This window comes from Phaenicophaeus curvirostris, chromosome 12, assembly GCF_032191515.1.
Source record: "Phaenicophaeus curvirostris isolate KB17595 chromosome 12, BPBGC_Pcur_1.0, whole genome shotgun sequence".
NCBI classification, from domain to species: Eukaryota; Metazoa; Chordata; class Aves; order Cuculiformes; family Cuculidae; genus Phaenicophaeus; species Phaenicophaeus curvirostris.
In genome coordinates, this window is record NC_091403.1 from 9,968,140 (window position 1) to 9,995,869 (window position 27,730).

General features: G+C 39.4%; 1 protein-coding gene across 5 annotated transcripts in view; it reads right to left on the bottom strand.

Moving 5' to 3' along the window:
• AKAP13 (A-kinase anchoring protein 13) overlaps positions 1-27,730 on the bottom strand; it is a 222,086-nt gene that overhangs the window by 36,618 nt on the left and 157,738 nt on the right. For 3 of the 5 annotated variants that reach the window (XM_069866963.1, XM_069866962.1, XM_069866961.1), the window contains 8 exons: positions 25,688-25,824; positions 18,842-19,188; positions 16,045-16,098; positions 12,539-12,601; positions 9,970-10,150; positions 8,895-9,003; positions 3,447-3,489; positions 2,051-2,156 (listed from right to left, as the gene is read on the bottom strand). In XM_069866963.1, the coding sequence (XP_069723064.1) occupies positions 2,051-2,156; positions 3,447-3,489; positions 8,895-9,003; positions 9,970-10,150; positions 12,539-12,601; positions 16,045-16,098; positions 18,842-19,188; positions 25,688-25,824 (1,040 nt within the window). The remainder of the gene's footprint in view (positions 1-2,050; positions 2,157-3,446; positions 3,490-8,894; positions 9,004-9,969; positions 10,151-12,538; positions 12,602-16,044; positions 16,099-18,841; positions 19,189-25,687; positions 25,825-27,730) is intronic. The other 2 variants (XM_069866964.1, XM_069866965.1) reach the window with 2 other exon arrangements.

Here is a 27,730-nt window from a genome sequence, read left to right on the forward strand (position 1 = left end):
TTCTATCAGCATCCCCTACAGTTAATACCCCAAAGACCCTTTTATTTTTAGGGTTTTGCTACATAACTCTTTATATCACTTTCAAAAAGAACCGTTGTAATTAGGAAGCTCAGATATGTTTCATTCTATGATTAATCCTAGGAAACAATGGTTTCTGAAGGTTTGGAGAAAATTAAAACCTAGTGGAAAGAAGTTGAAGCCACTCTCCCTACTGAAAGCCCAGACAGCAGCAGAAACCAACTCTTCCGGCCCAACTTCCTCTTTCAAGGTTCGTTGTTTTTCTGTTTAACTCTTACAGGTTTTCATCAGCCATAATGCTTCTGAGAAATCAGTGTTCCCAAGAACTTTGAGGTCACATTACTTCAGTGTACAGCTGAAGCTCTAAAAACAGATGTAATGCAAACATTGCACCTCAAGCAGAGAAGAAACTGTAATTTGAATGATATTACAACTTTTTAGCTGCATTTTTTGTAGCATATATTATTACTATTATTGGGATTTTGGAGCAATTCTTTATCAACAGTTTCAGACACAATCATGAAATTAGTAAAATCACAACTATTTAACAACGGCAGAGCAAATGTCTTAAAAGTGCTTTTGTTGTATTTTCTTACTTGTCCAAGCCTGTCTTATTCAAGATCTCTTAAATATATATGTATGTCCAGTTCCTGCTTTAGAGATTATACATCCAAACTGCAAAAACCAGTTATCAGATTTCCAGTCTAGTTCACAGGCTGTGCCACACGCTCCACAACTTCTCACTAATGGTTTGCATAGAGGTTTCTATGTAGACAGAGGTTTTTTTTTTTTGACATTGTGCTTTGCAGCAGGGAAAAGCATCACCTTAAAGCTGCTCAGATACCTTCAGCTCACGTCTTTAAAGGCAGATCCATAAAGAGGAACTGTGTGTTACAATGACTGATCTTGCTACAGCTGGTACCTCATTGCAAAAGTGATGCAAGCATCCAAAGACGTGTATGAAAATGTGCATTGTACCATTACAACACACAAACTCAGCTACGTGACAGGAACGCTCAGGCTGAAACAATAAGTGCTTATATTGGGTAAGATTAAAATCAAGTTTGCCTGTGCAGGTGAAATGTGACTCTTCCCATACACATATGCTTTAGTCCAGCCTTATTCTGCAACAGGCACAATACTCATTATGCCACGTTTTATTTCTTGTTTGTTATTCAAACATTCATCAGAATATGTAATTATAATATGTGTCTCAGTGGCCTTCCAATAGCATTTACCAACATATTTGCTACACATCACCTGACTATATAATACATATTGCCCACTGTGAGGTAAGGTGTTCTCAGCTTCTGTCAGACATGATAAAATGAGGTGAGATTAAAGTAAAAAAATCCAACTAAGCTAAAAAAACCACCAAACATATTAATCTTCAAGGAACCATCTAAGGCAACAATGGCCCATTTGCGTGAGGTGTTCAGCATTAATGTAATTATTTCTGTAATCAATGCTGTTCCCAGGAAATTCAGCTGTGCTGAACAGCACTTAACCTTCAGCAAATTAAATCCCAGGGTTTCAAGGTGTGGAAAAGAGGTAAAGTATAAACATTGGCCATTACTAAAGGTCAAAGGTTGAGCAACTTCTCCAGAAGTGCACAGGGACTTTATGGCAACGGTGAAAATAAAAGGAAAACACAATACAGCCTTCTTACAGCTCCTGTCATCATTTCATTAAGTACGAGTTCTGTAAAAATTAGACCCATCAATCACTGTAAAGCCATAACTCATGCTGCAGCATAATCTATCCTCTATAATAAATAAAGCTTAGTTCTGTGGGAGAAAGACACAAACCCAGAAACCTCACCTCAGATGCATTTCAGGTTTGGGGTTCTAAAATTTTCCATGTTGCTATTCCCTATTACCCCACAGACAATTGTCTCTTGTGAAAGGAAGAAAATGAAAAGAAAACCAGGCAAAGACAAAAATATCACCCTACAGAAACAAACTGAAATACAGAATTCATCTCTGCTACCTATGGGTATTTCATGGCTGTATAAATCACACAAAGCACTTACTTTGCTCTTCTTGCTGCTGGACATTTTATTCCTGAGGTAGCTGAAGGTGCGACTGACTTTCGTTGCACCTTTACCAGCAGGGACACTGCTGTTCTCTTCAGATATGCTAAGATCAAAAATGAAAGAGCTTGGTTAATTTTTTTTCCTCCCAAGGCATCTATTCAATGCATAGTTTTTAAAGGACAAATGTGCTTACTATCCAATAGTCATGAGTTGCTTTATGGTGTTATACAAGAGAAGGCAAAGTAAAGACAAAATGACAACGCTGTAGTTTGTCATATGTTTCAAGGAATCCTTTTATCTGTTTTTAAGCGATCTCCATTCTCAAACCATGCCATAGCACCCTCTGCTGCTCCCGTAGCCAAACAACCACTAGCTAGCTTGCAGCATCTGCTTGTCTACATGGTCAATATTGTAGTTACACAGTCACACTTGGCGCTTAATCATCAATATTTCTGATGTGAAGCACACAGAAAGGGATAAAACATGCATTCATCCTTTAAACAGAAAACTCCTTCCAGAGAAAGGCATCTAATGAACTCTGAAAAAGCAGTGGGTATCTTTAAGAGAAATCACGCTGTCCGCAAAGCTTCCCCTGAGAAATGAGAATACCAATACAAGTAATAGAAAGCAATAGTTATTTGGGTTAATTTAGGCATTTCTGGGAGCTAGGTATTTTCTTCCAGTCTTTACATGCATAAGCTTATGACTTCTTCAGCTTCTATGGAAGAGTAAGATATTATGGAGGAAACTATTATTGCATTAAAGAAAAGGATATAGGCAATAGGAAGTAAACACAAACCAAAAGCAGAACAACAGAAAGACTAATGAAATCAAGGAGGAGAAACTAGCAGCGAGGTGAAAAGCCTTCGAGCCATGAAATAAAGCCAAAACTATCAGAGTGACACAGAGATCAGACACCCAGCCCCTTTGGTGTCACAAACATTCCTCCTCCAGGGAGGCGGATTTTTAAGCCAGCACCCACTAGGTAGATTATCTCCTGTCTACAGCTTGCAAGGATGAAAAGTAATGTACAAACCCATGACTGTTTTGGCCTTCATTACAGAAATATAAACAGAAGAGAGGAACAACTACTTTTTCTAGCATAAAGTACAGCTCAGGGTAATCTAATACTGTTCAGTAATAGATAATCTGATATACTGCTATCTACGAGTAAACAAAAAGCCTTGTTAGAGATAAGACACAGAAGAGAAATTAATATCCTATGATCTAAAATACCCTTCAGCCTTTAGACATACTGGATTGATTGTCACAAACCCGACATCTTCAATTTCAGCTGAGGAGCAGTGGTGCTAAGAAGGCTTTTTTGTGTCCAAACCAGAGCCCACGGTAGGAGTCCCACCAGAAGAACCATAGTACCCCCAAAATACCATACCTCTGAACTGAGGGACCCGTGGGGCTGCCAAACACCTGTGTACCTGGAAAAGATTGGAGGGGTGGGGGGGTGATATGTTAGACTGCAATCTTAGCCCACAGATTTTAAAAACATAGCTTGCATATTTGGATGGTTCAGGAGGGAGGAGAAATGTTCTCCAGAAGTGTTTAGAACACATTTCATAAGCTCAGAATGACGCCTGTTCCCTGTATCGTTAGGTGCTCTCAAATAAGATGCTGAGGCAAAACCTGCTTAGTATTTTTATCATTCTTCAGCTGTTGCACAAAGGATATGCATTTGTTAAACTTGCTGGTAAATTAGAGTATCTGAATCAGAACTGCCAATTCAATGACAACAGGTATAAACAAGAATCATTCTGCCACAATACTTTTAATTATACACCACCAGAAAGAATCTATTGTACAATGCATCTGGATTTCATGTATAAAGCTTTTCTGCTTGATAAAATTATAGTTCATTTTCCTATCAAAGTCCTGAAGCAGTTCATAAAAAGTAAGGGAAACAAGGGAAGCTTTATCCTGTTTTCCACAAAACTTTACCAGCCTAAGGCTTAGTCACACAACACTGTGCTTGAGGAAAGTCTGACTTTTGACACGAAGTTGAAGCCCTGCCAATGACACAAATTCTCTTTATACCACATGAAACCTCTTGCACAATGCATTCGGAGCACATTAGGTAACTGATACCATTTACTAGAACCATCTAATAATACCAAAAAAAATCAGACTGAAATGATCCAGATGAGAGAGGGCTCTCTCTGGAGTAACTGAGCTTGCCAGGACCCCAAAAACCCCTTACTACAAGCACTGTTTGCAGTCCTATCTGAAGTTCAAGAAGCAGCATGACTGATCATCTTTATGAGGCTTCTGCATATACGTTGTAATAAAAACAATATTTTGGCTTCAAAGTTCTGTTAACATATCAAAGCTAAGGGTGAATGCAGAAGAGCCATTTGACATCAGAGGCAAAGATGGTCCTCTATGTGAAAGTGTAAGTGCGTTAGAAAAACTGCATACAATATTATGCCTTGAATCTAAAATACACATTTTCTGAACCGCCAATTTTTCCGAACCACAAGTGTCAACACAGCCTGAGATAGAAATGTCACGTCTTCATATTGAGAAATACAGGCATACCCCATTACCTAATCCCTGCTTGAGATCTTTGTTAATATCTCCCGCGCAAAGTCTTTTATTTAATTATTGATCTATCCCAAATACAGCGAAGTTAGTAATAATGTAACATGTATCAAATGAAGTTTGCTATTAGGTTTCTGACTGTGCCAGGTTTTTGTACCTAAGTGGTACTAAGAACACACTAGTAATTTTCAGCCTCCCAACTCTCTGGTTAACACCCTAGTGACTCTGGTTCATGTTTCAATTCTAGTTCTCCTTTAACATGGGTTAAGCCTCCTTAGTTTTTCCTTTTTTTTTTTTTTAACATATTCATCAATTTGAATGGGTTTAAGTATTTCACAAACCTTTTCTGTTTCTTTGCAGTTAAAACAAGAAATACGAAAGAATGCTGAATCAAGAACCATAATAATTTGATATCCGTTACTGTTTTTCAGCACCTTGAGAAAGCACGTTGCATAGGAACTTGAATTGTGTATTATTTATCTTTTACTACCACAGTGTTTCATCTGGGGGATTCTTGACACTGGCAGGCAAAATAGATCCAGACAAAAATCAAAGAGAAAATCTGTTTATGATTTCATATTTTAGTTTACAACATAACACCACATGATCTTCTGCTGCAAGCTATGAAACCCATGAAGATGAGCATAGAAAAGCAAGTATTTTCTTACTGTCAGGGTTTTTGGAGGTTAGAAGGGAGCAAGAAAGGTTTATTTCCATATTTTTTGTGTTTCCTATCACGATCAGGTTCAAAACCGAAATGCTACAACTGATTTCACAGACCACAAAAGAAGTCAGTTTTGTTCAAAGGCCAGGACTGCTATCTATGTCCACTGAATCTAGGCTAGCAGCCAAATTCTGCTACACTTATCTGAACACCTTTGAAGCATCACCCATGAAAATTATTTCATATGGTAGCTGTACTTCAAATAATTCACCTAGGTCTATTATGCAGCAAGCAGCAACTGGAATAGGATGTTGCAAACAAAAGAAACCAGCTCAAAACTCCATAATGCTGTCAGCAGTTAAACTTTTGAGGGTCAACAAATCCAAAGGCTTCATAGCGATTTCCTAAAATGCCCAGGCTGGCTTGTCCAGCCACCTGAAATCCACATCCTAAATATGTCTTGATATCAAACAAACACAGTACCATCAAATATAAGGGAATAAAACACACGTAAAGAAAGCAACATTTTTGTTTGAGACAATATCTGACATTATTTTAAATGCTTATCATTAACAACAGCACTGTTAAGGGAGATAGGAGAAATACTGGCTAACAGAAATATCCCCCAAAATTGCTATACCATAACTTAACTGTTAGGAATTATTTAACTGATTGGATGCTTAAAGGAAGCAAACAGAAAAATAAATTAAAAACAAAACAACCCGCCAAAAAGCAACCAAGAAGCCAAATCCACCAAAAAGTAAAACCAGTACTTTTTACTGTGTGAGCATGACATCAATGCACAGCTGCGCATCTACAGCTCACTTTGTAGGAACCATGAACTTTGAGTTTTGTTAAAGGCAGAAAAGAAGGACAGAACAAAGGGGAAGAATCTTAAAGATGGAAGTGGCACTTGGGAAGAGCAAAGGACTTTCTTGTAGGAAAGGACAAGCCCACAGTGAAGACAGGACAAGAATTTACAGACCTAAAACATGTATCTTGAGTGGATGGTGTGGAGGTTTTTCAGATCAGGAAGCTACCTAAATCTGTTGGACTAGAAAGCCATTTCCCCCCTCAGGACCCAGATATGAACACCTTGATGACTCAAGGTGTTTGTTTGCCTGCACTGTGTGCCTTTTTGCTCAGTAGAGCAACTGTGAAGTTACAACCAAGATTTTCAGAATTTAACACAGGGGCATCCCTCCTCTTCTTCTACTTCAACTAAGCAATGTACTCCGAGCAAGGAACTACATCTTCTGTTAACTCCATGCACTGCAACAATCTCAAGACAAGTATTTTGGTTTTTATAAAAATGCAATGACTATATTGCTGATCAAAGTGGCAGATGATGACATTTGCCACATGGATACAGGCCAAAACTAACCAGATGATATGTGGTGGTGCTGATGCACAATACTCTCAGGATTATAATTCTTTTATTTTGCCATTAAAATGCAGATACAGGACTAAGATAAAACTATTAGGCATCATGCAATGGAAAGGTTAGTTCAAAGTTTGCAAGGTGAAACTTAAAGGTCTAAGTTAGAAAAACAGATTTCCCTTTGTTTCCACCCATAAGGGCTGCAATGCACAGAAAACAATTAATTACTATCCAACTTCTCCTCATCATCACTGGAAGAAGAGCCAATAGAAAAGACAGTTTTAAACTCAGGAATGAGTGGAGAGATGCTGAAGGAGAAGGTGACTCTTCTCGGTGGTCGAGTCCGGCCCTGGGCTGAGAAGTGGGTTAACAGCAGACATTAGAGCATGCTTGAAAATGCACTTAATAAAAAGGAGAGGATAGCAGCCAAAGTAAACTAAAACCAAAGCAAAGGAAGCAGCTGGCTTCAGAAAAGGTATAAGAAACAGCACTGAACACATGCAAATTCCAGAAGATGCAGGTTTCAGAGGATGAAAGCCTCACTGCATGCAAAACTCAAGGTTCAAGGCTTTCTTATCTTTGCTGTCAGCTTTTTACAGGAACTCTTAATGAAGACTTACATGTGAACCGTTATTTTCCCAAACAGAATACCAACAACTTATGGGGTCTCTGGGCAATATGCATTTGCTTCACTGAAATAACTGCCAGAGCACTAAACTAGACCAACTAAATTTTTGTTTAATGTTGATTTTTGCAGTTAAATTACACCAAAGCTGCTGGATATAGCAAGGGTAATTTATCTACCTGGGATGGTTCTTGCCACTTCTAACTCTAAAAAACACCCCAAATATTTTGCTGCTGTTATGCCCTTCAAAGTTTCCAGTTTTGCCTGCCTTCTAAAACATAAATAAAACATATCCTTTCAGCCACATACAAAGAGAATTTTTTGTATTGCTGATACCATACCCCCAAACTGAATTCAGAATATAAAACCACTATATGTGGAATATCCAATGCAATTCAAGCAATGCAGAGCAAACTCCCCTGAAATTTTCCTTCAGCCATTAGTTATAAATGCCAGTCACCCCTCTGGATAGCTTACTACATCTTCCCTTTTCCTCCTTGTGGCTAGGCTGACTCTAGAAGAAGACAGGATAATCAAACCTGTTTACCACCAGCCCAGGCCTCAACAGCATTTTTAACGGGGGTCATAAGACAGAGAGGACCAGGAAGGTCCCATCTCTTCACAGGACAGTTCTGCCAGCGTTTAGGTTACCATCGCTGGGACACACACCCATTAAGCCACATACTTATTAATCACAAAATAACGATGGTGAATAATTTAAAAACATCTCCAACAAAGCACAATCTCTAAGACCTTCCTCTAGCATGCCTCCTAAATGAATGAAACACCTTTCATAAAAGGTCTTTTCCTTTGTTCAGCTTGGACAGCAGGAAGCATGTTAATAAAAAGAAAAAGCTCAGAGACCATCACCAACTGATAAGATGTGATCTAAAATGTCCATACAGTTTCTGGCTGGCAATTAAAAAAATGAGAACACATGTAACATGGCCCTTCCTAAGCACATCCAGCTGCACCCTTCTGAATGACTTTTGCAGCTGAAAGAATCAATTCAGTCAAGTTGCAAAATTAAGTGCTTGTGTCACTTCAATTAAGCTAAACTGAAAAATTTCACCTAATCATCTTCTTATTTGCTTCATGAATGAGAAGCAATAAATTACACCCAAATGCCCTAAAACATCTAGCTCAAAACAAACAGAAACAAACTCCCCCAAGGAGATCAACACATGGATTCTCAAGTTTCCATACATCAACTTTAAAAAAATCTAGACTGAGGAAGACAAGATTTGAAGTGGGATTTACCTCAATATGAAAGAAAGAAATCCCAAAAGGATGTACAAGTTGAGGGTTTTTTTTTTATAAAATCACATTTTTAATGTGAGTAGTCTATTTAAGAAAAACAAACAAACAAAAAACAACAAAAGAAACTCAACAGAAATGGAAATACCTGGCATACACTGGGAAGAACAAAATATGGATCTAAAATGAATGAGTTCTGCCTTTCCACCTACTATTTCTTACAGCAGTGAAAGATATATTTTACATAACACATGAAAGCAAGAGCAGGTACTAGCAAATTCTGCCTTGGGAAGGTAGTAAGGTATACTTAATAAAATAGATGACAGAATGGATAAGGATAAGGGAAAATTGCATTACTCACTGTCCAGCACTGGTTTACTAATTGACATTAGAGTTATAGATTTGGTCAGTGGAGATGAAACAGTGGAAGAACAGAAATTAAATCCTTGTGGCTGTGATGTTTGATGCATCTGCAAAACAGAAATAACCACACTGAGCAAATATATCAAGTGGAACAGCACTATCCCCACTTCAGATCACAGTTCAGTTCTCACATATACCGTAATTCTCACTTTCGAACAGCAAAAAGCTAATAGGCGGGACATTTTGTTTTTGTCTTTTGTTTTGCCTTTTAAGTAGAGGACCAGTAATTATGCAAGAAACAGAGGGACTCTGGCTGCTTGATTTTCTTGCAAGATATTACAAGATGGATATTGTTAATTGTCTGATGGCCACTGAAATTATTGCTGTGATTTCAACTTCTACGCATAACTAGACAGTGATTCAACACGGTCAAAGAAGTAGAGACTCTCATCATATTGTGGCCCATCTGTCCTTAATAGCTATTAAAGACTTCGACTCCAGAGAGATATCTCTATATTTCTTTAATATGCAATTAACATTTTGCTTAACTGTTGCTTATAATAATAGGCCTTTTGATTCTGGTTGTGCCTGTGAAAGAAAATAAACCTTTACTTTCCCTGTGTGATATGAAAATAAACCTGAAAACATTAACAGATAAATTACTACTTAGTACTTCTGTGTATTTCAGGACTGCAAAAGGCAGCATAAGCATTAATTAGGAAGCTTTACAACAACTGCAATTGATAGGTCCCTAAAACATACAAAAATGTTAATAACTTTCCCAATACTACTCATGCAATCAGTGGAAGAAAACTGGGAATTTTCTTGTTCTCCCCCTAAGACTCTGCCCATTGACCATGTTGCCCCAAAGAACCAAGTAGCAAGTTTAACAGTAGAAATTCCTCCATGTTAAAGATAGAAAATTTTAATTATATATATATAATTAACTCTTAGAGAGAGAGAGATATATATAGGGTGGAAGCTTTCACAGTGAGACTGTCACTTGGGAAAATTACTTCCAAAACATTGATGTAGCATTTCCTAGACATCTTACAACAGTTGGACAACTTTACCTGGTGGCTGTAGTCTCTGATTTCTCCTTGCTCAAGTTCTTCAGTGAGCAAAACCAGGGACCCACATTGATTGCTGGCAAGCGAACTCCGTCTGTCTTTGGAGCTTAGAGAAGAAGCCTCCAAGTTTGTAGAGGCCTTCTTGCTCTCACCAGAGTCTCCAGTAAGGCCTTCTAAGCTGTAACTGAAGAGAAACCATGGCAGTCAGATGTTGACAAACTCTTAGGGATCAGTGTCTTTCAGCACACAGAACCTTCAAGTGTAAAACACAAAGCAGTCACTAACTGAGCTGTGCAGGGAAATACTGTTGTTATTCCTCAGCATGTTAATTCTCAACGATCAAGTGCAGACAGCAGTGGAAGGGTTTATTTTCTTCAGAACAAATGAAGCACCTTTCTGTCTCTAATGAGACACAGTAGTTGCTTGAATGACCATTTAGACTCCTGGTCAATAAGCTTTCCTACTGTTTGGAGGTTTTTTTTCTTCTTTTTCTGTAATGATGCACAGGAAAATCTAGAAACATCCCTTCCAAAGATTTTGATATTTCAACATATTATCTTTGCTAGCCTTTTATTAGACTGTCCCTTGGAATAAAGTCACTCAAATTAAACTATCTTGTACAGCACGGTACTGTCTGTCCTGGACCAACACCCTTCCAGCAACCACAAAAGCAGCTCTGGGCTGCCTCGTAATGTTCCTTTCTGCAGACACAGCTGCTGAATCTATTCAGAACTTGCCACCGCACAAAACTCTGACACAGATAGCGGTCCTTTTCTCTCTTTTTTAACTGTGTTTTTTAATTCAATAAATGTTATCTCCATCAGTCAATCAATCCTATTTTATCATTTGCTGAGGAGGATAATTCTTAAACAACAGAGCCAGGCATAATCACTCAGAGCTAAATAAAACATCAACCTTTTGCTTGCAGAATAAGTCGTAATAAAAGGTTTGGCCAATCTTTGTAGAGACAGCTGCTGATAGACAAGTGACCTCTACAGAAATATGCTAATACACTCTCTTCTCACCTACAAAAAACACCTCATCTTTTGCACGACTATTTCCAGCTGATTTATTTTGGCCCTTAAACTCTGCTACTGCCCCTCCTGCTCCTTGTGCCTAAGCATCTATAAACCCCCTGCAATATCAGTTGGGGTTAATGTGCAAGCTTTACCAATTCAGCGCCCAGTACGCTAGCACAACTCTGTGTGGCTCATGTTTGATTTGATCCTGCTAATTTAAAGCAAGGCCTACCCTGGCTATATATTCCAACCTGAGGCTAATCATGATATTTAAGTGGCCAACAAGGTAACATATATACAAATGAAAGAGAAAACACACTATAGCCTGCACAGATTATTTGAAGAAACAGAGGAGCTTTAAATTCAGGTAGACTTGCATAGGAATGATTATGTTCCGCATTCCTTTAGAAGCATCAAGTAGCTGATAAATATGCATTTTCAAAGCAAGAATTACAATGAACCTTGAATAAGAAGATTTAGTAAATTTTTAAAGACTTTTTTCATGGTACTTAATGAGAAAGAAGACTGGTTGAGGCATTTACAATTTAATCTGTTTTAGGAAGATTTTGTCTCAACAATGTATATCAATAGCAGGCAGTATAAAGTTTATTCTAAAATATCATCAGAGAGAAATCAGACCCATTTCTATTAATTACTTAGGTAAAATTATATCTTTTCTTGCATCCCAAGGTGACAACAACAAAGTTACATAGTACAGAAAAAAGAATCTCATTTGTTGTGATACAAACAGCTCAAACCTGCAAATATTAGCCCATAAAATAGAAATCAGTGGGTGATACTGGTCTGTAATTTGTTGGTCTGGGTATAAAGACCAAACCTAATTAAATCTGTAACAGGAAGGATAGATGAACTTCTTAATATCTAGTCTTCAGAAAAAGAGTTTAATAGCTTAACCCACAACCAGCACGAAGTACCAGAGGAAAGCTATAAAACCTGGGAGACTGGCTTCCAGGCAACATCAGGTAAAGATCTGACCTGCAAGCATCAATCTCAGATCTGGGACGTTATACAGAAGATGCAGGCTTTAAGAGCCTGGGAATTTTTCATCTAAGACTATTAGATTGGCTTTTCATAGAAAGTTTTACATGATTAGTCTCTTTGAAGAAAAAAAATAGATCTTTCAATTTACAAAGAGCAAGTCTGTATGAACTTAAATCCTTCATGAAATCCATCCAGAACAAAGCAGTGCTAAATCACATTAACTCCTGTTTTCATTCTTTGGCTGTCACAATTATCATTATGATCATTGCTGTGGAAAATCATGTCTTAAACCCATCACAGAACAGAGCAGCTTGATCCAACAGTGCAGCTTCTTTAACGCTCAAGACCAATAAAAAGCAGCCACCACCTTCACCTGCAGCCCAGTTCAGAAGACCCATTCCCACGACTAACTGCTGAAAAAGCAGACGAAGCAAACAAAAACGTGCACCCTTCAGCCAGAGCAGCAGTGGAAAAGGCGATGCACAAAAAGCTGACAACAGGGTGTTTGCAGTGCTCCTTTTGCTGGTGCTGCACATATATTTATACCATACCTTCTACAAGTAAAGTCAGGACGCATGGCAATGAACTGTACGCCAGAGGGACACCAGCTCAAACTAGGAACATCAAAAGAGGCAAAGAAAGGAAATGGGCTGTGATTATTGGATTGTTACAGAACAAGGGAATGTTAAAAGACTCTCACTCTTGCATATCTCAGAAAATCCCAAACTCACTCAGAAATAATGCCATAACTAGTACATATTTCTGTCTGCCAGAACACACCAGAGTGTCTCAAGTAAAGAAGTTTACCACCAAATGGGTAGCAGGATAGCCCATGCTTTCCTCAACCTGATCCCATCAGTGAGTATACAATGTACTAGAGAAACTGCTGCTCATAAGGAGGGGTGGTTTTGGGGAAAACAAGGCTGAAACACACCAAAGTCAATTTTGCATAAGTAGTCACAGCTGCTGTGTTAGTAAAGATTAGTATTTCTCTGGAACCTCTCATCCCCAGATCAGAAAGAGAACTCCTTACAAATACTCAGTTGTTTAAGTCTCCTCCATAAAAGTATTAGTAATCCCAGGCTACACTTGGGAAAAATAAGAAGAGAGGTGATATTCTTAAATGCTGCACAGCAAATGAATGAAAGAGGATGGAGTTAAAAAACAGGTTTGTCTTACTATTAACTTGGGATTAAATCAGAATCCTTCAAATAGTACTTTGACTAGAAAACCCTTCAGTTCCCATACCCCAAGAGATCCAAGCTACATCATTAAAGACATAAGAAATGCAAACACAGAATGCAAATATTCTGGTTGTCCCTTTAAATACTGCTTTTGTTATTTTTTCCTCTGTCAGCTCCTAGCCTAATTGCAGGTTTTGCAGACACAGAAAAATCAATCTTCTTGTCAGCTATGGCATAAAAAGGACCCCTAAATCCTGGAAAAGCTGTCCAGGAAACATACGTCGTCTGAAGGGAATTTTGCAACAGCACATTATCTGCTAGGGTAACACTGCCAAAGTCCTGCTCCCGTCCTGTGATCTGTGATCCACGCAGAAGAGGACATGGCCAGAGTATACTTTGCTCCAGGCCAGGAACCTACAAAATGGGGGGAACAAGTTTAAGCATCCAACGGCCATGATTTTTGAGTGCCAGAAATCTCAGAGGGCACAGAGCAAAGTTTAAAGCCGCTGGCTGCATCATTCTATGCCAAGCCCTTGTATAGTTTCCACACACAGTAACACTAGAAACATTCAGAAAGGTTTTGATGATTGATGTACAATGGTGGAATTCAGATAATTACTACCTGGTTTATGAAGGATGTTAGTTGAGTGAGGATACACCTGAAGTACCTGTGCTTTGCACCCCAAAGTTCCAGGTGTGCTTAACCAGTAGCTCTCAGCACAGATCCATGGCATTCCTCATGAAGACAAACCTTCCCATAGCATGCCAGTGTTTCCGAGTACTTCATCATCACCCAACTAAATCATGGTGGCAGATGTAAGTATTACTGAGGGATGGGGGGACTAAATACTTGCTTGAGATCTTAGAAGAACCAAATCTTGGCCACAGTAAACCCATCTCCATCACACATCTCAGTCCACCCTCTCAGGCTGGGTTCAGCCTCCCAAGCAGGTCAGTAAAACCCGCCCAGCAGAAACTAGATGGAGGTTGAGAAGGGGTCCCAAGTGAGGTATCCTACATGCTTCCCCTCTCCTTGCTTCCCCCAGCCATCTGCTTGGGGCCGTACTGGGCTTGTTGGAACCTTGGAGTCATGCTTGTGTTGACTTGTTTGTAAAAATCAGTAATTCTGGGGTGGTCAATTTTCAAATGAAGGAAAGAGGATTTTCCCCGTTAAAGAAATGATGCAACATTTACACTAGATAGCTCACTTGATAAGATTCCTGACCATTGCCATGTTACAGTGACAATCCCAAATGCTAAATCTGCAGGGAAAGGAAGCAAAAGAGTGGAGTGGGGGAAAGGAGAGCAGTCACACATATATGTAGGAGGAAGCCTAGAAGTGGTGGAAGGTCTCAGAGAAGGAAAAAGACCTTTTGGCAAGGGCTGTGGAAAGCAGTCTTACAGAATTACAATCCTGCACAATCTGTTGGCAACAACATAAAAACTGAATAAGATCAATGCAGAGCATGCAAAACCCCTTTACAGAAGACGATTAGGGGAGAGGTGATGAACTATTATATCCATCAGCCTTGTGGGAGAGCACAACTGTTGGAATTAGTTTCAGGCTGTTGCTCTGCAACTGAGGTTTAGAGGATGACCTCAAAATAGTTGGGAGGCCAGGAAAAAAAAAATAAATGAGAGAATGCTTATGAACGAATTACCACACACTTTGGATACAACTAGGTATTTCAGGTTGCCTATTGAGACATTTTCTTCATTCTGTGTGTAAGCTCAGTGTTTCAGGTTATTATGACTAAATACTAAATACTAACACAGCTCATACAGAGGAGTCCAACAGAAAATTAGTAAAAAGATGTTCAATTGCTTGAGCTGAGAACACAAGCACCAGAGCATAGAGTGATACAAAGAAAGCAGCTTCACAGAAGTAAAAAAACATGTCCTCTCTTGTGCCTATTTTTAAAAGAATATTTTTTTGACAGCCTGGACTGTGCAACCTGCTCATATGGCTTCATTTATTCTGATGCATGGTAAGGCATATTGATTTTCTTGGTGATAACATCAAGGTGACATTTTCCATACATGAAAACATGGAATTTAGTTTACACACACACACAGATGTAACCCCATCCATTTTAAGGGAAGAGAAATCCTGAGTTAAGCTGCCACAAGAGAACTAGCAGTCTGGGGGAGATGAAAAGACATTGAGCCACTGAAGGGGAGAGGTTAAACTTCTGTTTTCTTAGCCTGAAAACATCTAAGTGTGGACAGTCCATAAGTCTGCTGTGTCAAAAATTAAGTTCCCTATTTTCTATGTTAATAGACAGTGCAAAGGTTATGTGAGTGAAAATGCATATCTGCATGATGGATGAGGAACTGAAAGTTTACTACACAGAAGAAAAAACCACACACAGAAGAAAAGAAAAATACCTATTTTTCAGGAAGATGGTTTTAAAAAAAAAAACAGCAAAAGAGCAAAATTAAAGCCATTTAATTCAACCAGCTGCAGATCTGCAGAGGATTCTCCAGCTCTGAGATCGTGTGTGATGCATCCCCTCCCCAGGTGTCCCTCCTGCAAGTCTTGGCAGGAGTCTCTGATGCACTTTAAATTCAAATTATGCGCACTCAAGTAAACAATTATTTTAATACAACTCCAAAGTTGGCAAAGGCGAATAAAATGATATCTGAGGCTTCTCCATGTTATTAACATACTGTCCTGGAGAAAATGGCTAGAGCATGTGCTCTGCAGATCAGAGAAACTGCCCTGGGTCAGTCTAGAGAGGGAAAGCAGCCAAGCAGGATGCACAGCTCTAACACCAACGCTTTGAGAGGTACTACAGGTTTACTAACATGACAGCATGGAGTTAGTAGACATTCAAATGCACAACAGTTAGTCATGTTACTTGGCTTTGTACCTTCTCCTATGAATGGGAGGCTTCTTTATACCATCCCCCAGAACTCGCATTGAACTGAAAATGAATCATGGAGAGTGGTCAGCAGCTTGAATGGAAAAAAAATGAACAAATGGCAGGAATAATATCCTCAACATATGAACAACAGAGGGAACGGACACACAGAGAAAACACAAAAATAAATAGTAAAGGCAGTAATTAGTCTCTTTCTTCTTTCTCACTCCCTTTTTTACAAATAAATCTGGCTTTCAGAACGGTGTTTTTGTACAGAAAGAAGGTTTCACAGGTATTGACCACATTACAACTTAGCTGCCAAAGTCAGGTCATTTTAAAGTTTAGATAAGGACAAACTATTTGACAGAAGCTGTTAGCAGCTGTGATTAACACCAGCTCCAGTTTTGCAGTGCTTAATCCATCAGTGAAAAATGTCTGCATTCCTCTCCTCAGACCCGAAAGTTAAAAACACTGCATCATTGTTGAAAGACAGGCATTTCAAATCCACTACAAATGTCAGGAATTAACTGAAGGATGAACATCCTTTTGTGGCAGCCTTGTTAGTCTTCTTTGTATTTTTAACAGCAAAATGTAGACATGAGGATTATCTGTGAAGTCTGTTTGAGGAGAGAGGGGGAACAGAGGGGAACTGAGCACGTTTTCACATTTTTTTTAAGACAATTAATTTTTTTCTGATCTATTCATTGAGAAAAAACTTGCAACAAAGTGGTGCCATGGGTGTCCAGAAGAGGAGAGTGAGCACGGACTGGGTACTGTGAGCAGCACGGATCCTGCCCATCAGCAGGACAAACCTTAGCTACTGCTTGTGCACCTTGTTACTTTCACTTCAAAGGTTTGTAAAAATTAAGTTACGATAAGGGCTTTTCCCTCTTAAATGGAAAAGTATTGACTCTGCATTAAATAAATGGTAAACAAACACCCCAAATTTAACTCATTTGTGTGAAAGTCACTTGTTTGGGCTTCATTTCCTTGGTATTTGTTGTTGATCACTAAGCAAAGAGAATCTCAACATCACAACATCCACATATGTAAAGAAGAAAAAACCCCAAATAACCCAAATGCTTTTTTAACAGAAACATAAAACCAAACAGGAACCAAATCAGCAGCAAAGACCCACCCAGCTTTTCATTTTTAATTAACCTATGTGACAGCTATTCTTATGTACTGGCAGCTGCATCTAAGAACATATGAGAGTAATTACTGTTCTTTTAACTCAAATTTTCTTACACTTACAGTGAATGTATTTTCCCATATCAGAAACAGCCTCCAAAGTCTGATGCAGGAGAATTTAACCCCATCTGTTAAGTGTCAGCCGTAATTGCCAGCTATGCCGTTTACCAACCTCAGAAATTCATACATAACAAGTCCTACTCTTAAAAATAAATCTCTCTAAATGAGTTTAAGAGCTTACAGACTCATTCTCTCATAAACCTGCATGTATGCTAAATCTTTGCTAGCTTTAAAAAGATAGGTATTACTTAATTTGTTTAAATACCACTTGAAACCAAAAAAAGGTGGCAGTGGTAAATAATTTAAAAAAAAGTAATGTCATCATCTTTCACTCTATATTACTTACAGGGTCCTGAAAATTCTTCAGTGTTGGCTTTAAAATCTGAAGGATCTATTCTATTCCTTCAGTGAAATGTAAAGGGTGCATACATTTCTGACAGGAGCCTGCCGCTTCTGACTAGGTGGGTCAGTAACAATTTACCAGGAACCTGCTGTCAATGTCCAGTTTTATTTTCATGGCATCACCAAATGCAACAGCTCTGTTTATCTTAAAAGCAGAGCTGTGGGCCTGAAGACAGCAGCAGGCAGCCCAGAGAGCAATGCTGCACTGCACACCTGAGCCTATAGCGTCTGTTAGCTACAGGTGTACACCAGAGGGACAGGAGGAGCACCCTGCTAAAACAACTGCTAAAACAACTGCTCTGAAACCATTAAAACACATTAAAAACACTTCCCAAACCTCCACTGGTTTCAGAACATGCAACACTTGACCTCAAACATCCACCAGCCCAGATGCCGAACAGCGCAGAGGACAGCATGGTGGGTCACCTTACACCAACTACTTTATTTGTGTGCCTCTGCCTTTATTTCATCTTTTTCCTCACTGACACAGGGGTCTGAGCACCTTTTCTTTCCACAGGCACTTGGCAGCAGCATTTACACACTCACACAGCTGTTAACTTCTCCCTCTTGTATTTTCTGAAAGAACAAAAGGGAAAACTTCCCTTTTGAATCTTCCCAGGCCCCATGGAGGACATCAGATGTGAGTTAGGTAGGCCTAACTGCCCATGACAGACTAGGGCAGAACCAATTCTAGGAAACAGGGACTACCCATCTCACCACTATGCTAAATGAGGAGCCTCTACATATTTTTATTTATATATTTTCTAAAAACTGTGGTGACTGTGCTATCACTTAATATAATTAGAGCAATAATGGTAGTGTTTATTTTGTGGTCAAGGAGACTTGAAACACCAATTATTCCTTTAACAAGGCCCTTAACATAGAAAGGAGTGGTGACAGTTCAAATGAAAGACCTGTCCAAAGGTATTTCCATTCCCTGAAGTGTACTGTAGATTTTAAGTAATAATTAACTTTCAGGATTGCAGTAAAAATCAACCAAGCATACATCAGGAGATTGTCTTCACCCTCTGAGTGAAAAAAAGAAATAATCAGAAGTGACGCCTCAGTTTTCTATTTTATTCTGCTGAGCCCAAAGCTCGCGAAGAATATGCACGAGTGGGTGCAAAGTAAATCAAAGCAGCTCTTCACTCACCTCCTCTGATTTATTTCTGCTTCGTTGGTGGCATTCTTCCCTGGCCCCCAACTGTGTCGACGGAAAGGTGACAGCGGCCGCATGGAGTTTCGTAAGACGGAGGAATGTGTAGGCACATCCGTTATACTGTCCAGCTCCTCTTCCTTTTCTCCTCCCTCTGTGGCCACCATGTTGGTGCAGCTGCCATCCAGGCTGTGCTTGTCCTTGGGCTGGATGACGTTCAGTGTTGGTGGGAAAGGAAGGAATGTGTTGCTGCCCGGGGATGAGTTCTTCTCCAGGGGCATGGTGTCATCTGCAGAAGAACTGGAGCTGGTGACATCACGTGCAGACTGCTCCTCTTCAGCCTGCTGCAGATAAGAAAAGTTAAAAATATATTAAAGTAGAATTACAGAGTGGTTTGGGTTGGAAGGGACCTTTAAAGATCACCTAGTCCAATCCGCTGCCAAGGGTTGCTCAAAGCCTCATCCACCCTGACCTTGAACACTTATGATGAAGTGCACACATTCAACATTTTTATTACATCCAAATAATCTATATTTCACGTCAGCTGAGAGATTTCCTAGTTGATAGCACAAGGCAAATCAACCATCACAGAAGCAAGACTTTTTGCTCTGGTTTCAAAATAGGTTGAAATGCTATGCAAAGAAATGTTTTCCACCCCACAAGTCCCTTTTTGTCATAACCCTGGGCTCCCAGCTCAGGTCTTCTGCATGCCTACACATTTCAGACTCCACATTTCAGCAAATTCGGCTCCCGTCACCATTTCTGGCTGAAACTGTTATCGGTCAAGGTGCCATAAAACCAACAACGGCTCACCAAGTGTTAATCACAGCAAGTAATTAATGAGGAACTAGGTCGTCGACTGTTCCACTGCATCATCCAGCACAAAAGGGACAATTTTGCAGTAGCAGAAAACAAGCAGGGAAAATATAACTTAAATCCCTGTCTCCCACTACTATCCATTAAGCAGAAAGTTAATGCCAGGGTTTGCAGCATTTCTCAAATCCAACTGTAATGGAAAAATATCATTCCACAGCATCAGGCACCCAGTATTAGAGGTTTCGAGTCATACTGCAGTTTTTTTGTTTGGTTTGCTCCAACAGCAGTAAATGGAAGTCAAAGTGGTTCTCTTTGGCAAAAACACACATGCTGACCATAAAGCCAAAGAAGGGCCTGTGCATGTTCTGTGTTCCCTATGGCCAGCATAAAGAAAAACAAGCATCTCACTGACATCACCTTCAGTCTGAAATGGTGTTTGCCTTGAGGGACTGATGTGGGAAGTTTCAATTTATTCTCCTGCAGTGCCCTGCACTGTATCATTTAAAATAACAACAGGCAGAAAGATCTGTCAGACCATATATAATAGACTATTCAGCAAAGCCATAGCAGTTAATTGTCTTCAAATAGCAGGCTGCATGGGTCTTAGCAGAAGCTGAGCCCTGAAGGAGCTGCGGGTTGTCAGCTCTTGTTTGGCAAAACAAAAAACGGGTTACAAAATCCCTTTCTCAGAAGTGAGAGGTGGGCATTAAAACCCATGCAGGACAGGATGACTGGGAGCAGAACTGCCCACAGCTTGGATCACACCGTCCTCACTTTTTTTGAGCCCAGCGGTGTTAAATGCTCCAGACACTTTGCTTCTCTGTGCTCTTTCTGATGGGCACACGTTATTACAGAATCATAGAATTGTTTGGGCTGAAAGGTTACAGGACCTTAAAGATCACCCAGTTCCAACCTCCCTGCCATGAGCAGGGACACCTCCCCCTGGACCAGGTTGCTTAAAGTCTCATTCAGCCTGGCCTTGAACACCTCCAGGGATGGGGCATCCACAGCTTCCCTGGGCAACCTGTGCCAGAGCCTCACCACCCTCACAGTAAAAAAATGTCCTCTTAATATCTAATGTAAATCTCCACTCTTTCAGCTTAAAGTTGTTAGCCCTTGTCTTATCACTGCCCTCCTTGATAAGGAAACAGAAGTGTTTCAGTATTCTAATCAAGCATTCCACAATTTAGAGGGAAGCTCCATTTAAAATTTGGCTATTTTCTATTCTTATTTGGATTTAACAGGTACACAATTATGTTCCTAAGATGGCTGAAATAAATGCTGCCACATTATTTCCTCTCTCCCATCCATCAAAGAAAAAAAGCGGAAGAAAAAGACAGCATCCACAACAAAAAACCGAAGTACAATATACCTTTAGAACACAAAATACTACAAAAACACTTTAAAAATTCCTTCAAAAGCATTCATTTCACGGTAAGGAATGTCAAATATTACTGGTGAATTTGCATAAATACTTTAATAGTAAACTTATATTGTAAGTGTCAAGTATTGTATCTGACACATATTTAAATAAGAAGAGTAGGTTAAAACAAGAGAGGACACCCTGTTAAGTTTTTGATGATGTTTGGCATTACTCAAGATAATCTGATCTATGTATGAATCATGATGAAAGCTTACTGAATTGCTTCAATCCAGACAAATTAAGTAGTCATTATGCGGATAACACACCTTCAGCAAAGGAAACAACCTGCTTTGCTTTTCTGAGACACAGGAAAATACTGTTAGACATCGGGGTAGCACAGTAGGAGGAGAGAGGACTGCCTGCTAGTTTACAGTGGAAGGATGGGACAGCTTGATAACATTAAATTTGGATGCAAATCAAGCAACAATAGTGCGGCACATCAAATTGTATAGGGAGGAATTGGAGTAAAATGAGGAATTTTTATTTCCCAGATGAGAATACTGCTTCAGTTTAAAAGAGGAAAAAAATGCTTCCCTAGCTCAGAAGGTCTAATGTTTCTATCGTAAAGCGCAGTTCAAAGAATTATTGGGAAAATGTGAAATGTATTTGGTTCATTTCAACTTTTACCTTTAGCATCAGACTGACTATATAACACAATAAACAACTCCCTTGAACTTGTGGCCTATTCCACTAAAATTAAGCTCTTTTCTTTTAAATGATTTTTTTTTTTTTTAAACAAAGCAAAAGAGATAATATGAAACACCAGGACTCTGTTTGCAAAATGCCAAGTGTGTTTGGCACACCTAAAACATCTCTGTTGTAGCCACCTCTGCAAAAAATTAGCTATCTGGTCAAGTGCAAGTATGCACTGCTGTTTAATCCTATGTGAGTAAGAAAATACCCTGTTTGCAGAATAGAAATGGTTTGCTAATATGTTCTTTTCAAACAGGAAAAATGAAACATTCAAGAAGTAATAATTTTCTTTAAGTTCAGGTTGCTACATTGCATGATTTCAGCCCTTAACTGCAACCATAAAACTCACGGCTGAGAGGAGCCTTTACAAACATGAACTACTGGGCATTTCCTCTGCTCACTTATGGGCATTTCCTTTGCTCTCAAAAACTGAACTTGGTGAGAAGCTAATAAGAAAAAAAGAGATGAAGTACAAAAAGTGAGTTTTCTGAGAAAGAAAGTATGTATTTCTTCATGAAAGGATAAGAGAAATCACTAGGATGGCGTGGGTATAAGATAACTTCTTCAACTAAATCCTTCCACGTGTAGGCAGTCTCAATAACTGGCATTAAAACGTTCTTTCAACCATTTTCGTGATGACAATCAGCAAACTGCTGAGATACGACCTTACTCTGTCCCCTGATCTTTCGTGTGACAAAAGACATTAACAATGTTAAAGTATATAAAAAAAAATAAAATGAAAAAAATCAGACTCTGACATGCTGAAGTTTATTTGGGGTACAGTTACACTAAGGAACTAACCATCTTTGGTTGGGTTGGCATATATTCTAGCAGAGGCCTTTTTTATTTGGATTTGCCTATGGCCTCCAGGCTCTCTAAAACTAACCTCAACAGTGGCTTCCTATTAATTATTTATCATAATTTTTATGGTTTGGAGCAGAGGAGACTTCCCCAGGTGAAAGAGACTTCAAACTTGTATTTCTGCAGGTTTGGTGTTTTGTTTTGGTTTTTGTTTTGTTTTGCTTTTTTGCATGGTTGGTTTTTTGTGGTTATGTTTTGTGTTTTTTAAGAGAAATAAAGATTCTGAAGGAAATAAATGCAAAATATTTCTGTATTTGTTTCTTTCCTTGAGCAAACCAAATCAAAGACAAAAATTAAACAAGATTCAAGGGGCTGAGTTGCAAACCCTTCCTTTAACAATGTTCTGTGTGTTCTTAACTTCTCAAGGTCCTTTTGACTGAATCAATTCCCAAGAGGCACATTAAAAAAATCTCATAGTAAAACTGAATCTTGGTGGCAGGTTATAAGTTAAGATGAGCAAAGCATATGGTCTATGCCCCAGTACGTCTCCAGATGATTGTGAGAAATGACCTTACGCAGCATTAATCATTCAAGCAGGGTGTTGCAAAGCCTGCCCAGATGGTTGGCTGAGACATAGAAGGAAAAGAAGGATGACGAGGACATGGGAATAAAGCACTGACACAAAAAATGAAAGCCTTAGACCTCATGCTGGAGGCAATTTCTGGATTTCAGTGACAGCCTCTAAAGTGCTAAAGCTCTGTGAACCTGGCAGCTCATGTTACGCAGCTCTGTACATGCCCTTCTGAGCAAAAAAAACCAAACCAAAACCACAAGCACGGGAGATGGCAAGGAGACAGCAAGGAGAGCATGCACCAAACATCAGGGACAGTTTAAGGTACCTGCAGATTTTGTGACCACCCCAATTTTTCATGGTCCTGGGATAGAACCAGGGCTTAAGATCTATGAATTTCAAGTGATGTCTATGGAAGCAGTCCAAAGACCCTGGACAGACAATGGCTTGTTCTTCCTAAATTTCTTTTAAAGTATTAAGCAGCTAACAAAGGAGGAGTGATTTACATGATAAAAAAGAACTCTAATAGACAAAAGTTCAACTCTTGCTCCATACAAAGGGGAAACAAGAACAGGACTAGTAATAACAATAATCATCATGATACTGAAAGGTTTGAGATCCTCTTTTTGTTCATAAACATTTTCTCTCTCTTCCCAGTTTCACAGAAATTGCACTATTTAACAGGCCTATAACTAGCCACCTACAACCAAGACATGCATCTTATTTTTCAGAAGAAATACTAAATCCAGCATTTATTAAAGATATTTATAACTTGAATTTCTACCAGCTAGGCTCAGTAGTCTTTAAAAGAAAAAAATTATGACTGAATTAAGGAACAAGCCCACAAACACTAAACCAGCATCTCTGGTCCTTCAAGAAATAACTTCAACTGTAAAAAAGATAGGTCAGATAAATTATGAGAAAGGAGACAAAGAATCAAGTTAGTCAGCAAAGCAGAGACATAAAAAGTGACTGAGGTTGAAATTAGCTCCGAATAACTTCCTAAACTCAACTCAGGAGCCTTTTGAACCCATTTGTAGATGAAGTCTGCAATCCACCACATAGTAAGAACAATGCAAAGGCTGCCAAATTAAGAAATTCCCTTTCTACAAAGAAAAAAATTTCCTCCCTCTGCCTGCTCTCCACTGGCGACTGAAGATCTCCTCTCCCCATTACCTCCTCATTTTCCCTGCAGCATCCCTATCACGTTGCACTACCAATTCTTTTTAAGTTTTAATTGTTGTTTCTTATATTTAAACATTTTCCACATAAGAAAGCAAAAATCTAAAATTCTGTACAATATAAAATTACTATGTTCCCACAGGACTCTTCCCCCACGCATCCCCATACAAGTATTAAATCAGCCAATTAAATGCTAGTTGGTTGTTGTAGTTGGTGCCACTTTACAGGAGAAAATTATAGACAGTCTTCTGCTCTGCCAAACAGCATTATATTCTTACTAACCAGGGTTCCACACCACTTTAAGGGTGAGTTGGAAAAGGGTGAGGCTGGTGAGCTCTGTGCCATACTACATGCATTAAGGATGACTTTACTGTTCATTTATAGCACATGAGATCACTGAGCCTGGGCTGTGGTGTTTCACATCCCGCTGGAAAATATTCACCATCATCTGATTTGATTTAAGCAAACAGAATTTTGTTTCATTAAATATATTTCTCTGAAAGCATGTGTGAAACCTACTCTGAAAGTTTCATTTTTCAGTGCAGGAACTGTGCCTGCTCAAACAGGTAAGCTGGAGCTGAACTTAAGCATGTGATTTCATGGAGCTGAGACCAACGTGATGGCTGCTCTAGAGAAGGTTCAGATCACATTCGATTGTTCAGGAGGCTGAATCTGTATTTCAGGTCTCATCCACTCCTCCTTCCCCTTCTCAGCCATGAGCAACACAAAGGGCACAGGGATGACTAAGCTTAGGAATTACTTCTGTTGTTGATTTTAAGCAAACCTGAAAACATTTTCCTTCTACTTGCACGCAAAAAAGCATTAGAGATATGTCACCTAGGCAACAAAACTATTCATTGGAATTGGCCTTTAGGATTTACAGTGAGTGTTTCCTTCCTGTTCAGGGAGTCACACTGAATTTACAGAAAAACATTGGTTCCTCTGGGAATTAGTGTATGATACTGAAGGTGTCAGTGCAGAATTCATCATTCGCTGGAGAAAAGCTCTTTGTTACACTAGTTTAAATGGCTTTCACACCATCTGTGTGATCTTACAGGAAAATCCCTGTTTTCAACTGTTCCTTCAGTCTGATTTTCTTTGAGACAGTCAAAATTGCTTTCATATTTTTAGCATTGGGCGCCACACAGTTTTGGGAATTCTGCTGCAAGTAAATACATCCCTCATGTTGCTGCCTCTGAAGAGAGGACCAGATCCTTTCCATCTCTTCTGTTCCAGGATAATCAATTCCATGTTTCTAACTCACCAGTGAAACTACGACAATCTGCATTTGCGGCATGAGTTTATCAAGTCAAGACTTAGAGCTTTTTTTAACCATATCCCAACTAGGCTTTCTTACCTTTCCAATGACAAGGTCTTCCGTTCCATCACAAGTCAGGTGAAAGAGGTCAGACTCACTCCCAGACCCTCTTTTAAGGACACCCTGCGACGAGGCACAGACACTGCTCAGGTTCTCTTCTAAGAAGTTCTCACATTCTACGGGAGCAAAGCAGAAAGAGTCACAAACTGATGTTTTCTGTAGCATCCATACACCCAACTCACACACACTCTGTAAATTCAAGGATTTAAAAACAACAGTAAAAACAGCCTTATAAATTCTGCTCACCTCCCCAAACTGTGCCTGCAATTTCTCAAAGAACGTATTCAAAAGTTCAAAACTCCTTTTTAACGCATCATCAAAGTACACAGTGCAAACTGAAATTCTGCACTAAAAGGCCATACAAGCTTGTAGCTTGAGGTGCTGATAAATATGCTATATATCAGGTACCCCACACTGAGCATAAAAGGATGTTTCCCATCAATTGCAACAACTGCAAAATTAGATACATAGTCAATAAATGTAGAAATATAACTTGACAATATTTGCTTTCTCTCTCAATTAAAACCAGTGAGTTCTCTCTGAATGCCAGTTTAGAGATGGAATGATTATTTCATTCTTTCTTTCATACTTCTCACTGAAAAAACACTAGTATGACTTCTATGATAAGCTTCACTTTTTTAATATTCAAAAATTAAGGTTTTTTAACATAGCTTTTGCAACTCCTAACATTGAACTAAAAGCATATAGCATCTCTTTTTGTTCTAAAATTCTTTAAGTTATTTGTATTGGGTGATCAGCAGTGCAGAAATAGGTAACAGCCACCAAGTAAGCCATTCCTTTCCAAAAACCTTAACAGATATGTATATGTATAAAAAATGCATGTATATAATTTAATTCATTTAGCCTTCAGGCAAAGGTATTAGTAACAATTTTGGCAATAACTGAACATTCTTTTCTCCGAGCTCAAAATATTTTCTGATTATTAATATTTTTTCTTTAGCAGAAAGTTGTTATTTTGCAACCTGCTATAAGTGAACAGTTCTAAAACATGTTTAGCTCCCTGGAGAGGAGCCAGGGCAATAAAACGTTGGTTCACTCTTAAATTATATCCAACAAACTCCATCCTTGGCTATGTCAAGCTTACACATCAGCCCAGTGAAGACAGGTTTGGGTAGCTTGAAGCCACATTTTTTCCCCTCCCATCCTTAGCCTGTGCCTAACAGCAGCTATCAAACACGCTGGCTGAAACCCAACCAACAGGAGTGACTCAACTGTCATAGGAAATGATGTTAATCTATTGACAGCAGCGGGACTGCCCTCATTTAGGGCAGAGAGGGAGCTGATGCCAGTTGGAAACCCCATTAACCCTGCAGAGGAGTTTCCACACCATGCAGAACTGGAAAAGCACTTATTGGAGGCAGCACAGCTGCTCCCCGGTCCTGTTCCCCTCTCGGTAAACCTGGAAAATCTGAACTACTTTTCCATCAGCGAGGAGGAGGAGGGAGGAGAAGGAGAAAGGGATAAAAAAAAAAAAGGAAGTAAAAAGAAAAGAAAAGACAGAGAGGCTGTAAGGGAGCAGGCCAGGGTGCCGGCTGGCCAGCTGGCAGCCGGTAGAGCAAGTCCATAGCCCAGACTGAAAAACAAAGGGGCTTGAGCCACGTTCCAGTGGAAAATCAGCAGGTCAGTTCAGAGGCACCAAGGGATGATACCTCACCCTGATAATAAATCATGAGAGGCAGTGAAAGGCTCTGCAGGAGGCTCCAAGGGACAGAGGACATGAGGCATGTGGAGGGATGAGGAGAAGAAGAGTGATGGGACCCCCACACAGCCCAGATCCTCTCTTCCCCTACCCTCTCCTTTATTTTTGGTTGTTCTGGGGAGGATCTTCCCCCTGCCTTCCCTTTTGTCAGTTAGCTCACTGGGTTTGTTTCCTTAATTTAAACTACACAGGCCTGGCACAATACTGAACTTTGTCTCCCATACCGGTCAACTGCCAGGAGAAGTCCTCTGAGAAAACTATAAGGAGCAGAATAACACAGTGAACACATATAAGGAGACTCA